Source organism: Globicephala melas, chromosome 6 (assembly GCF_963455315.2).
Source record: "Globicephala melas chromosome 6, mGloMel1.2, whole genome shotgun sequence".
NCBI classification, from domain to species: domain Eukaryota; kingdom Metazoa; phylum Chordata; class Mammalia; order Artiodactyla; family Delphinidae; genus Globicephala; species Globicephala melas.
This window is the reverse complement of record NC_083319.1, coordinates 3955270-3968293: the sequence shown is the minus strand read 5'-3', so window position 1 is coordinate 3968293 and position 13024 is coordinate 3955270. Positions and strand designations below refer to the sequence as shown.

At 59.3% G+C, this 13024-nt stretch overlaps 1 protein-coding gene across 8 annotated transcripts; it reads right to left on the bottom strand.

Moving 5' to 3' along the window:
• Nucleotides 1–1875: 1875 nt before the first annotated feature.
• On the bottom strand, nt 1876–11999 carry PPP1R26 (protein phosphatase 1 regulatory subunit 26). Of its 8 annotated transcripts, XM_060300230.2 has the most exons (6): nt 11435–11469; nt 10197–10279; nt 9960–10021; nt 9722–9842; nt 2529–8655; nt 1876–1951 (listed from the first exon to the last, which is right to left on the bottom strand). In XM_060300230.2, the coding sequence occupies exon 5, from the start codon at nt 8190–8192 to the stop codon at nt 4626–4628; it is 3567 nt and encodes a 1188-aa protein (XP_060156213.1). In that variant the 5' UTR covers nt 8193–8655; nt 9722–9842; nt 9960–10021; nt 10197–10279; nt 11435–11469; the 3' UTR covers nt 1876–1951; nt 2529–4625. The 8 variants fall into 8 exon arrangements, with proteins under 8 accessions (XP_060156213.1, XP_060156212.1, XP_060156210.1 ...); XM_060300229.2 differs by lacking the exon at nt 10197–10279 and having other exon boundaries at nt 11435–11549; XM_060300227.2 differs by lacking the exons at nt 10197–10279; nt 11435–11469 and adding an exon at nt 10495–11428.
• Nucleotides 12000–13024: the final 1025 nt, after the last annotated feature.

Sequence of the window (13024 nt, the reverse complement as noted above, 5' to 3'; positions counted from 1 at the left end):
AGAAAAAGAACAGCTGATCAATCCGGTTTCTAAACTCACTGAAAAGGACAAATCCCTTCCTCTGAAGCTGGCTGGGAAGCGCAGGGGATCTAGGGGAGGATGCAGCCGTCAGGCAAAGTGATGGTTTCCCCTCCAAGCTAGACCCGGTGAGCACCTGCACTCCCGGAACAGGACAGTGTGTGTAGGTCAGAGCCCAGGCTGGGACTGTCAGTCGAGCTGACATCCACAAACAAAACATGCCAAGCACGCCAGTGAGCTTTACGAAGTTAATCCTGGCATCAAAATCAGGCATTGACGTGCTTTAATTGTCATAGCCAATAACCAATATTTCTGTATCAGTTCTTAATGAGTTAATGGAACGTTAGACTCTGTACATAGAATAAATGTCTGGAAAGACGGACAACCGAAGTACCTCTGGTATAACGTACATGCCTGTCTTCCTGAAAACTCACCCACCATCTCCGGCTCAGGCTCCCAATTCCCACATGCTCCTGGCGCCTGGGCCCCCGCGAGGTGCCATGCTCCCCTCCACTTGTCTGTTTTCATGGTTTTCGAAGAGCTTTGACAGTGTCACCTCATTTGATGCTCACGCCTGGGGCAGGTCTTGCTGTACCTCCATCTATGGATGGGAAAATTAGGCTCCAGAGGGGGTACCCTGCAGCAGGTCCTGGGCTTGAACCTGCCTTGGGGGGTCCTGGGAGGGGCCAGGTCATCAGAATCTGACCCCATAGACACACTCTAACTTCCTACCTGTTTGCACGAGTCATATACGAACTCCAGTGATTATCATGAAATTTATCTTCTTAACCTATTTTCAAACTGGAATCTTTATGTGTGAGGGAAAAATAAAAGAGTTTAGCTTGACAGGTCTATTTCTAAATTACAAGAACATGCCTTCTGTTCGGCATTATAGCATACAGAATGGGAAGAAAATGACACCCATCATTCTTCTGACCTTTGTACTGAGTTCTTTTGAAATCTTAAATCCAATCAGAACAATTACGGGAAAGGCGATCCAAAGAGGTTAACAAAAACCAGTTTCCACAGGTTATTAAATAAACTGCACGGCAATTCCAGAGAAACTCTTTCCCCATCCACGAGTAGGTCTTTTCTTTATCTGGCCTCTATTCCACTCTGAAATGAAACATTGACGAAGTTCCACAGCACTTTACTAATCACTTAATTTAGCTGCTGAGTTGGCTTAAAACCAGTAACTTCTTACTCTAAAAGTATATTTTCATTTGTCTATTTTTCTTCAGTGATATTTAATCATTTATTTAGTCAATTAGAATAAATGGTTTCAAATACCTAGTAAAATGTGTTGACACTGGGAAAAAAAAATCCCTCTGCTCAGCACACAAAACACCAGAAATCTCAAAGCTTCTGCAAATAATATAATATTTCCCCCTCCCCGTCCCCTCTACACAGTCCCTTAAATTAATTTCAAGGAGAGAGGAGGATCAAGGTGGTAATACTTTTTATATGAGCAGATAAAGTGCTAGTATTTCAGTTGAGGGCCTGGTTTCCCACTGCGAGTGCGTCACAGCTTGGGAAAACCTGTTGATAACTTGGATTCTGAGCAAAAGAGGAAGTTCAGAGCAACACTTCGCGATTTCTTAAAATTTTATTTATTTTTGTCTGCATTGGATCTTCGTTGCTGCGTGTGGGCTTTCTCTAGTTGTGGCAAGCAGGGGTTACTCTTCATTGCGGTGCGCAGGCTTCTCATTGCGGTGGCTTCTCTTGTTGAGGAGCACGGGCCCTAGAGCACGCGGGCTTCAGTAGTTGCAGCGCGTGGGCTCAGTAGTTGTGGCGCATGGGCCTAGCTGCTCCACAGCATGTGGGATCTTCCAGGACCAGGGCTCGAACCCGTGTCCACTGCATTGGCAGGAGGATTCTTAACCACTGCACCATCAGGGAAGTCCATGACTCTTCTCTTTAGGAAGACCCTCTCCTTGATGCGGAGACGTGGGTGGTGAACATTGAACACTAACCTCCAGGACTTCCCCCTCTTCCCCCTCCCATCCTATTCTGCTGGGACTTCTGAAACGGGCCCATTCTTTCCAGAAAAGGGGGCAGTTCCTGCAGCGACACAGTGACCCCAGGATGACCTAACCCAGAGCATTAGACACCTCAAAAACCGGGTCTCTTGGGGCTTCCCTGGTGGCACAGTGGTTGCGAGTCCGCCTGCCGATGCAGGGTACACAGGTTCGTGTCCCGGTCCGGGAGGATCCCACATGCCGCGGAGCGGCTGGGCCCGTGAGCCATGGCCACTGAGCCTGCGCGTCCGGAGTCTGTGCTCCACAACGGGAGAGGCCACAACAGTGAGAGGCCCACATACCGCAAAAAACCCCCCCCAAAAAAACAAAAACAAAAAAACGGGTCTCTCCCCCTTCTTTGCATTAGGTGAAATGAACCTGTGGCCCCAGGTACATAGACGCCCACCCCCTCCCCATTGGGAAGCAAGAGGGGCTCTTTGGTTCGGACTTATCTGTAGGTCTGAGTAATTACAGCTTGATTTGGTAACACACCCTCGCCGAGACTCTTCCTACAAGTGCGGGCACACGTGCCATCTCATGCAGCAGCTCCAGGGATGCTGTGATGCAGGGATGCAGGGTCGGGCCCGGATCATCGGAGGAGCTGTACCAGGGCTGCAAACGTATAGACAGCCATCACTGAGGGACAGTGCTCCCGTCTGCCCCCCACTGCAGCCCCCTTTGCAGACAGGGTGCAGGGGGACCTCGGACCTTGGCCCCAGTGTGTGCCAGAGTTGACCTAGGATGTTGGAGAGAGGGAAAGCAAAACTCTTTCACGCAGCATGGCTTGTTGGCAATCCAGGGATGGGCCCGCACGATCACGTTTACGTCCAGTTTGTGAAAACCAGGCATGGCCTGCACTGCCAGGTAAGCACACAGACTGGGGCTAGGGAGGCAGGGGGAGAGGAAGGTGCAAAGGGTCTGGGGGAGACTGGGATGGGCCGCAGGAGCAGACAGGTGCTCAGGACTAAATGCACGATGGCACAGAAGAACACTGGCAGGTCCTAGACATCGGGTTCTCACGTCAACATCCTGCAAAGGCCACTCTGCACAGGACAGACTACATCAACTGATTTGTGAGCAGTGCCTGATTTATTAGCATAAAAAAAAACCAAAAAACAAAAAATCCAGTTCTTATATACAAAACAAGCTGATTTTTGTTTTCAAGTGTTAAAAGCACTCCTTCAAAATTAAATGAAATTTAAAGCATGGATTATTAATTGTTTTTCCGGGAAGCACTTAAGTGAATGAATATTCGACAACGGAAGTATCGGATGCACAGCGCGTAGGCACCAGACGGTCACAGAGTCCACAGGGCCTGCTCGTCACAGCATCTGACCCAGCGGACACTGACTGTGGGTGCTGGCACACGTCCCCATTTGGGTACAGAAGTGAATTCCTGCTAAGACCTGGGGGGGGGGGCACAACATGTAGAAAATTCACTTGCACATCAGAATAACAACTTCAGCTGCAAATTAAACCTTGCTCCAGGCCCATTGCAGCTACTGATGAGTTGTCACAATCGCGGCAGCCGATCAGTTTGCTGGACGATCGCGGGTAAACGTCAGCGCTCAGCCTCACGTGTGCAGGTTCCCACCTGCCTCTTCTGTAGCTGTGGGCACCGCAGCAGCCTCAGAGCACAAGGTATAGGATGCCACGCTCTTCCCTGTGTGCGTGGCACCGCCGCTCAAACACACCGAGCACGGGCACGCCCCTGCTGGTGGAGCACAGTCCCAGCGAGCCCAGTTCCCGGAGGGCGGTGGGCTTTGTCCTCGGTCCTCAGGACTCCGGGCACCAGAACCCATGAAGCAGCCGCTGCCTCTTTGCTTTGCCCAGATCAGGACAAGGGCATTTAAAACACACGGGCTGCCTGGTACCTTTTTAGAGCTGTGACTAAAAACGAAGGACGGCAGCTCCTGTATAAAAATAGGTTTATTGAGCCGGTAGCATCATGTCATGATTGAACAGGACTGGACGTTAAACAACACAGGCTTCAGGCGTGAACTGGTGACCGGCCCTGAGATCTCACTCAGGACTCCTACGTGCAACTGGCATGGCCCGTTTCCTCGCTGGCCATTGTGCTTTGAAACACTTTTCCAATTGAAGACATGCTCGGGCCTCTTTTACATAGGAAGTGCTGTCCAGGAGTGTCCCAACCAAGCCCGCTGGGGCGCTCTGGCACGTCTCAGGCGGGGCACCAGCTGCTGCCTTCCTCGGGCCCGAACTGTGGCCACGACTGGCCACGGCCACCAGCGCTCAACCCCAAGTGCAGGGACAGTCGGAACCAAGTGTTTGCTGATCTAAGACTAGTGCGGAGACCACGGAAAACTGCCCCGAGGGACGCCCTACAAAATCCAACAATGGTATTCACCAAAAATATTTTTTACAGCACTTTAAATAATTTACAAAAAGCCTACAAAAATTATATTTACCAGGACACATCTGTTAAATAAAAACATCCTTTCGCGTTAGTGTACATATATACAGGCTGTACAGGGGCCTCCGGGGCTCCGCCCTTTCCTCAGGAGTGTGTGACATGTGGGGACGGGCACACACATGCTTTGCCCACACTTGCCGCGGCCAGGAGCGTGCTCACAGCTGGAGGACGGGGCCCTTGGCCAAGAGGCTGCCGCCCTCCTCCACAGACGCATCGCTGAACTCGCTGGCATCGCTGCCCAGGACCTCTTGGTCTTCATCGTCTCTGTCCACCCCCCTCCGCCTGTACCGCAGGTCTAAGATGCTCTCCTCCGGCCCCGAGTTCCTCCTGTCGGGCAGACTGAGCCCTGCCTGGGACTTCCTGGGCGGCCAGCGGCCACCCTCCTGCTTCACCAGCAAGTGTGAGCTTCCGAACACTGGGCCGTGGCCAGCCTGGGTCTCTCGGAAGGCCGAGAAGGATGCGCCCTGCAGAGGCAGGCTCAGGGGGGGACTGAAGAGGCTGGCCTGCTTCCCCCCCCAGCAGACACTCTTCCCGAAGTGAAACAGCTGCGTGGAGAGCAGTGGTGAGAAGCCGGCAAAAGGCAGGCCTCTCTTGGGGTCCACGGCGAGGCTGGGCGAGCCCCGGGCCTGGCCCTCCAGCCGCTTCTCTCTCTGGCCCCTGAGGCCCCCTTTCCACGCCGCCGCGTCCCTACCTTTCGTGCTCAGTGCCCAGGTGCTCTGCAACCGGCTCTGGGGGGAGATGTCAGTCCAGGGCAGGGCGAGGCCGGCCCGGGGCCTCCCCTCTCGCTCGGCGCCTGGGGTCCGTGCCAGTGACCTCCGGCTGTCTGCCCGAGCGCCAGCCTCCATGCAGCTCGGGAGCTGAGCCAATGCGCTTTCCCCCGCGGCAGCCTCGGCCCCCCTCGGGCTCTTATCTTTGGGCGCATAGGCGGTTCTCCTACTGGCTGGTGACCCTTTGGCAGACGCGGTCCCGCTGGCGCTCCTGGGCGGCACCAGTTCGCATCTGGCCAGGGCTGCAGGGCTGCAGGCCGGCTCGGCGCGGGGGCTGCTCCTCCCGGCCGGAGCGAAGGCTCTGCCCGGGCCCCTCGGTCCCTCGGCCGGCTGCAAGGGCCCCCTGCACCTCTGGCTCCGGGTGCACATGCCAGGCTGAAGGGCCGGGCCGGGAGGTAGCACTTTCCGGCACGGCAGCTCTGGCTTGCCCCCATTCCCCGTCCCGAGAGCGGTGGGGCCCCCTCCTTGAATTTCTGATCCGCTCACGGACTCCTTGGCCTTTTCGGCCAAAAACTTCCTAATCTCCAGTTCAATGCTGTCATCGCTGTCTACAGAGCTGCTGTCATCAGACAGGGAACTGGGGCTTGGGGCCGGACCACGAAGTTCACGGGCTTCCGATTCACCAGAGAACAGGCTCCTTCCTGCGGCTTGGCCCCTGGACCGGGGAGCCGGGGGCGCGTCCTCGGCTGCCATGCCGTCTGGCTTTGCTCTCACCGCTTCTCGGCAGAGGACGTGCGAGGGTCTCCCCGGGCTCTCTTTTCTGGACTTTGAGAGGCAGCTTTTCAGCAGATGTGGGCTTCGGTCTTTCCAGTCTTTCGGGAAGCCCCCTACTTTATCCAGGAACTGCGTCTCCGTGGTGCTGAACCTGACCCTCTTCTTGCAGCCGGCTCTGGGGTCCTTGCACCTCTTCCGGAGCCTCCGCTTGGACCGCAGCAGGTCCTTGATGGCCGTGTCCAGGTCCTCGTCACTGTCCAGCGAGCTGCTCTTGTCCTCGGAGCTCTCCTTCTCATCCACGCGCCTCGCCTCGGCCGCCTTCCCGGGGCCTGGCAACACGGTACCCTGCGTGACCGGGGCCCCGTGCTCATCACCCAGCACGCCCGTCCTGCAGGGGAGAGGCTGGCCCCAGGTCTCACCCTCCCTTCCCGGGGCCTCGCTGGCTTTCCCCTGGCTGGGCTGCGCTCTCCCCTGGCTGCGGTCGGCGTCCCGGGCGCCCTCCTGCGCCTCGGCCGTGTCTCTGGTCCTCTTGGGCGTGCACGGCCGCACAGCGGTGTTGCCTGCTCCGCGTTTCCTCTTGCAGCTCAGTGACAGGTCCGGCGTTTTGGAGGCCGAGGCGCTGAGGCCGGACGGCAGCAGCGGGCTGTGTGCCGGTGGCGGGCACGTCTCCGTCCTGGGCAGCAGCCCCCCTGACTGCGCCTTCAGAGCCAAGAACGTCCGGATTTCCTGTTCGATGCTGTCGTCGCTGTCCACAGAGCTGCTGTCACCGTCGGAGCAGGAAGGCACGTCGTGGGGATACAGGAGTGGGCTGGTGGGCGGGGATCTGGTGCCGCCCTCCAGGGGACCCGGCAGGATCGTTTTGGAAATGTCCAGGATCGCTTCAGCGCACATCAGCTCCGCGGATGTGTCTGCGCGGCACGGGGACCCGTCCACAGACTTGCTTTCGGCAGCTGTACTTCCTGGAGGTGCAGGAGCCACGGTTTCCCTGGGAGGCCTGGAGGGGTGGTCGGGGTCCAGGCCACCCGGGCTGAAGTCCGCGGCCTTGGTGGCCACTGGCTTCTTCTTGCCCGGGGTCTTCCCGTGGCCTTCGAGCCAGGTGCTCTTGGTGCAGAGGCCCGTGCCGTGTGTAGGGGGCCCGGGGTCCTTCTCCTCCGCGGGCAGGGCCCTCTGCGGCGGCTCGCCGCCTGCCTCCTTCCTCTTCTCCAGCTGGTACAGCTGGATGGCCTCCTCGATGCCATCATCGCTGCTTGAGTCGGCCGCCTCAGGCACCAGGGCCGCGCTCCTGGCTCGCCTTCCCCTCTTCCCTGAGCCGGTGCCCCTCCTGACCCCGACTTTACCAGGGGCTGCTTCTGCAGGGCGGCCCGCAGCCGCGGCGGGCTCAACGGTGACCTTGCACCTGGGGCCTCTGGGCAGCGCGCCAGCCTTTGTGGACCTGGGAGGCTTCCGGAAGGTGAACTCCTTACAGGCGCCCGCCAGCTCCTGCTGGTAGGCCTTGCCCGTCGGCTCTCTGCTGGATCTAGACGCCGACTGGGCCAAGCTGTCAGCGGGGTCTGGTTTTTTGTCTGCAGGAACGTCGCATTTTTGGGTTTCGTGCTGCCTCTTCTCACTTAGGAACTGTTCGATCTCCGCCCGGATGCTCTGTTCGAAGGAGTCCTCACTGCTCACGCTGAGCGGCGAGGCAGAGCCCTGGTCCTGGCCGACTCCCCTGTGGCTGCCGGGGACACCAGTGGGGCCAGCTGCAAGGTCTGGGGGGCACAGGGCGGTCGGGGTGCCGCTCGGAGGCGGCTCTGGTTTGCATCGACCGGCTGCGGGAGGCCGGGCGGCCCCGCTCTTGGCCTTCAGGTACTCCTGGATGGCTTCCTCAATGTCGCGGTCCACGGAATCATCACTGTCCGAATCCAGCACCAGGGGGCCAAGGGCCGCGGCCTCCTCCTCCCCCTTGGGGTCAAAACCAACAGCAAGACCACAGGCGGCAAAGGTGGGGCTGGTAGCCAGCCTGGTGCCGCGGCCCCTCTCCGCTCTCTGGCTTCTCTGCCGGCCATGCTCGCCACTCATGCCCAGGGCGGCCCCGTCCCCCTGAAGCGTGCTGATGACCGCCTGCACCTTGGCGCTCACCGCCGCTCTCGGGACGCCCTCCTTCGGCTCCGAGAAGCATCCGGGAAACCTACAGCTCCCGGGTGGGCCAAAGGCCTCCCATTTGGACGGCAGGGCGAGCACAGGAGGCGCATTCATGAGATACATCCTAGCCGACGGGACGTGCAGAGAGGCGGCACTTTGCTTCTCTGCCTGCTTCACATCCTGGAGGAGAAGGCACGCCGGGATGGCGCCCTAGGTCACGTCACGGAGAAGCGGTGGGCCTGGTGAGGGTCCAGCCGGCCGCGGGTCCCAGGGCAAGTCACTCACGCCTCCCGGGTCGCATCTCCCTCGGCTGTAGATGCAAGACGGCCACGAAGCTTCATGAGAAAACGCTTCCGAGCCACCCGCAGCGAGCTCGCGGAAGCTCACACGAGTGTCCTTTCCCCGTCCCTCTGTCCATCTTCTCCGGGACAGGAACAGAGGTTTTATTTACCTCCAGAAGTTGTCAGGAGGTGCCAATGAGATAAAGACTCAGTGCTCCTCTGCAGGTGGAAAAGAACAACTAGTATGAATCCAGGTTCAGTGAGACGTCGTGGGTAGGTCCAACCTTGACGCGAATCAGCAGCTCCTGAAATGAGAAGTTACTCAATGGGAGCATTTAAACATTTATCTCCCTAAACAACTTTAAAGACTCACTTATACCAAAGCCTCTTTATTTTATTTATTATTATTTTTTTTTGCGGTACACGGGCCTCCCACTGTTGTGGCCTCTCCCGTTGCGGAGCACAGGCTCCGGACGCGCAGGCTCAGCGGCCATGGCTCACGGGCCCAGCCGCTCCGCGGCATGTGGGATCTTCCCGGACCGGGGCACGAACCCGTGTCCCCTGCATCGGCAGGCGGACTCCCAACCACTGCGCCACCAGGGAAGCCCAAAGCCTCTTTATTTTAAAACGTCGAATGTATATTTGCCAGATGGTCTCACGGGACCGTATGATTATTTTTAGGTAATTAATATAGAAGTTGCCCCAAACACAGTAAGGCACCCCTTTTCACGCTGTGTGGTTTCTCCACAGCTTTTGTATCTCAGACCAAATGTGGCTGGGTCAGCAGAACCACTGGGATAGTCTTGGGGACACTTTGAAGAGCTGCTCCCAACAGCCTTTACACTACAGGTCTGGGACCACCGCCGGGGAGGGGAACATAACGCAGGCTGTACACAGCCGATTAGAGAGACGCAAAATACATCATATAACTGTCAGCTCTTAACATGTTTCTCTGACCTCTCCCGATCCCCTGCAAACTGGAATGCAAAGTAGCCGAGATGCAAGAGGAGAGCTTGGCAGTGCTTGTGGAAACAGGGAAATCGAGTTCCAACTCCAAACAGTGCCGGGCAAGGCGGTCACCACCCTGGGGCCTTGGGGGGTGGCCGGAAGTGGCCTGTGTGTTTGCTTTGCTTCCCATGCAGATCCTTCTCCCCCAAGAGCTTCCTTCCTGACGAGCACAGAATCCTGTGTTTACACACCACAGTCCTTTCCAGGAAAGCCTAGCCCAGCCACCTAGGCACAGACGTGCCCAAACAGGTGGGACCAGCAATTAACCAGAGGGCATGACCAATTCAGAAGGAAGTCCTCTGCTATTACTACTTATGCTCAGAAAGTGAGACTCTACAATGTAAAAGAATTTGCTGCCTTTACCTGCGATTCTCTTCAAGTCCAGGTTCGGCGTGACGTTTGCAGAACGGTTCAGGGATTGGGTCTTCGTCCTCCCACCTCTACGCTGTAGCATCTGGTGCCCACTTTTTAAACGGACTTTTGACTGCCAAGATTAAAGAGAATCAGAGACCTAATTCAGAGGCTGAAACTACAGCTGGTAAGTATTTGGGGGGAAAGAAATCACATTAAGGGCTCAAAATTCAATTTTGGAAGAACTTACCCTGAGGCCAAATACAGTTAACCACAACTAATTCCCAATTCTCCTGGGCCATCGGTCTGATCCTGTAGGATGGTGACGGCAGGGAACATGGGAGGCTATTCATCAGTCCTCAGATGTGAGCACCCATAACAGTCCACGATCCCTCCCACAGCACCACCCTCCAGGGAGATTCCCTCCCAAGGGCAGTGGGGAGCAACAGTGGGGAGGCGGAGGGCTCTTTCCCTGGGCTGCGCCCACCTTGCTGTGGTCATCATTCAAGCTGCCTTGGCAAAATGACAGCGATTACGAGACATCTGCATAGGCCTTGAACTGGGAAGAGTCTAAATAAAGAATATTAACTTCTTAAACAGCACTGCTATCTGAAAAAGTGGGCCCAAGGATGAACCCAAGCTGCAGTGCTTTCCACTCCAGGTAGCAGAGTGGGCGGAAGGAAAAGCGCTGCTCTCTACCCATCACCTTGACCATGTTCACAGCTCTTAAATGACTATGGAGAGCTCGGACTCCTAGTGGGCAGTTTTCTGAACTGTCAAATTACCTAGCGCAAGAATGAGGTTAAAAATTCAGACAGCGTCTCCAGCGACAGCTTGTGGCTTTAAGACAATCACCCACAATGAGATGAATCATTCTGGAAAACTCCCCGACACTGTACTTGGAGAGACTGTGGGCTGAAGCCTGGGGGCTTTCGCTTTGCCAAACTGCCACCCTGCTCCTCGAGAACCCGGGGACCAGGTCTGGAGGGTGGCTGTGAGGACACCCAGCCCTGCGCCCCAAAGCCATGTGGTGCTAGAATTTGAACAGTGGAGGAGGGCACCTGGGTTCTCTTCTCAGTCTAGACACCAACCTCCAGGAGGACAGAACCTCGCTAACGCTCATCCCCTGGCCAAGTCCGGCTCCCCGCACGCGATGTGGCTTCGCCATTAATGCTGAGCAGCTCCTGCCCTTCCCTCCCAGGCTGGACTTTCCCCAGGATTAGGGAGGTGAGGGTCGGGATACAAGGCCCAGAAGGAGGGCCCTCTCTGGAGGGCCAGCCTGAAGTGGGCGTGCGCTGGAATTCCGGCCCTGGCCCGCGGAAGATGAGACTTTACAATACGGCAAGGACGGCTCCCCAGCAAAGCTGCAGGGCCATTGCCAGTGCCTAGGGGGCCGGAGGCCAGGCGAGACCCTCCCGGCTGACCCTCCCGGCTGACCCTGCCCTGCCCTCTGCTCCCGGCCTGGGGGCGCTCACTCCCAGCGCAGCCTCTGCCAGGAAGGATCCCGGCGCCCGGAGAGGCGACTCGGTTCTCTGGCAGGAAGGGGTCGGGCCTCCACGCAGGGCTGCGCCCGGGTTATATTCTGGGCTCGGTGGGCTTGGGGGCGAGGGGCCCGGTGACCCTCCGGGAAGCTGCACGGGGCGGGGCGCAGGGCACGATCTCAGCGGGAGGGCCGGGCCCCGGGCCCTCGGCCGCGCCGGAAGCTGTCCCGCCGCGGGCCCTCACCTGCGCCTCACCTGGGCCCCGCGCCCGGCCGGCTTCGAGGAACGCGGGCGCGCGCAGGCGGGGGTCCCGGCCAGGAGCCGCCTCTGAGGCCGCGACCCCCGCCCTCCGCGCCAGCTAACTACCCGGCGCCGGGCCGAGCCCGCCCCGCCCGCCGCGGCCCCTACCCCGGCGGCCCGGCGCCGCGGTGCGGCCTGCATGCCCGCCCTCCGGCCAGGCCCCCTCCTCCCACTCGGCCCCGCACTGGCCCCCGCCCCGCGCGCCGCGTCCCGGGGAGGCGGCTGGGTCCCGGCGCGGAGGGGCCGGGCCGCCGGCGCCGGGGGCGCGCGCGGGAGGGCGGGGCGCGCGTGCGCGGGGCGGGGCGGCCCCCGGAGCTCCCTCCCCGGACCTACCGGCGGCGGCGGCGGCGGGGCTGCGGCGGCCGCGCTCCGGAAGCCGTGCCCGGTGGCTGGGCATCATGGGAATGGCACGGCCGAGTTCCGGGGGAGGCGCGCGGCCCGGCCGGACCCCCGCCCGGCGAGCGCGCGCCCACCTGCCGGCCGCGCTGCGGAGGAGCCGCGGGCGCCGCGCGCCGCCCCCGCTCCCACCCCGCCCCGCCCCGCGCCCGCGCCCGCGCCCGCGCCCCGCGCCTGCCCAGCCAGGAGGCGGCGCGAGCCTCCAGAGACGCCCCGCCCCTCCCCAGCCTCGGGCCGGCCCCCCGAAATGCGCCCGGTGCGGTTGGAGTGAGTAGTCGGAGTGATGTCTGACCCCCCAGCCCGCTCCGGCCAGAGGCTGGGGCCCTCCGGTGCTGTTTGGGCGCCCTCTCCCCTGGCCCCCAACTACCCCGGGAGCGGGGGTCGTGCGCTGAGTCAGTGGCCGAGTTGGCAGACGCCGCCCTGCCTCCGCGGTCCCCGGTGGGAAGTTCAGGCCGGGAGGCGCACAGATGGTCTACTTTGTCGTGGATGATGTTACTGTGATCATCAGCAGTCCTGTTACTAGAAGCTCCTACATGGCCAGCGTCCGCTGTGTGCCTAGCACCGTGCCTCCGGCTGGAAGGAGGTGGTTCCTTGCCTTAAGTCTGCGCAGAGCTCAAGTCTGGCTCCCTGGAAGCAGCGGGTCCCTCTTTGCCCCCCTTCCCCCCAGTACCCCAAGCTCCAGTGCTGCATGGCCAGCCTTCTTTCCAGGAAAGCTGCCCAGGCCTCCTGCTGCCTTTGCCCAATGCTTCTATGTGTCTGCGTTTCCTACTTCACCCCAAGCTTCGGGATAAGGAACCTGAGGCTAAGAATGGATAAACAGCCCGCCCAGGGGCTGGGTCCTGCAGCAGGGAAGCTCGGAGGCAGCCTCATGTGTAGTGGAAACCCAGGACTTCAGAGCCGCAGGGGACCTGGGAGAGCAGAGCATCCCTCAGTCGTTCAGGAGATGGTCACTGAGCACCTGACCGTGTGCAGGCCCTTGGCCTGGCCTTGGGGGTCTGTGGAGGCCGGGGTGGAGGCTGGGGCACCCTGTGACTGGCTCCATAGGCGTACCTTCAGCTGGGTTCCAACAGGAGGAAACAGATGTTAAAGACACATCTGTCCTGGGCGTTTGGCCTGTTTGGGAATGGGGAGGGAGCAT